Here is a 314-nt window from a genome sequence, read left to right as displayed (position 1 = left end):
AAGAGTTGTGACAAAGAGTTTTGTTAAACTCAAAAACTGACACATGCTTGTTACCCTCCTAAACCATTTCTGTAAAAGATACCAACTTTCTATTTGGATGGTTTTGTCCCTTCTTGCAGGCGGACTTCCAGGATTTGAACTCGACTCCCACCTTGAGCATACAAACTGTGCAAAAGCTGTTCAGTGTCTACTCCAGTTTCCTGCGGGGCAAAGTCAACTTGTTTGTTTCCGGAGCGTGTCAAGGCAGCGGCACGTGACAACCCCCCAAAAAATCCCTTCGTTTTCATCCGGGGGGAAGGATGTTGCCAACTGAC

The 314-nt window shown here is 46.2% G+C and overlaps 1 protein-coding gene across 1 annotated transcript in view; it reads left to right on the top strand.

Moving 5' to 3' along the window:
• The window catches only part of LOC121933948, a 13463-nt gene extending 13155 nt beyond the window's left edge, over positions 1–308 (top strand). The window contains exon 5 of the mRNA XM_042473928.1: positions 120–308. Coding sequence (XP_042329862.1) covers positions 120–257 — 138 coding nt within the window. The 3' untranslated portion in view covers positions 258–308. The remainder of the gene's footprint in view (positions 1–119) is intronic.
• The last annotated feature ends 6 nt before the right edge of the window (positions 309–314 follow it).

The sequence above is a fragment of the Sceloporus undulatus genome, chromosome 6 (genome assembly GCF_019175285.1).
Source record: "Sceloporus undulatus isolate JIND9_A2432 ecotype Alabama chromosome 6, SceUnd_v1.1, whole genome shotgun sequence".
NCBI lineage: Eukaryota > Metazoa > Chordata > Lepidosauria > Squamata > Phrynosomatidae > Sceloporus > Sceloporus undulatus.
This window is presented reverse-complemented; position numbering and strand designations above follow the sequence as displayed.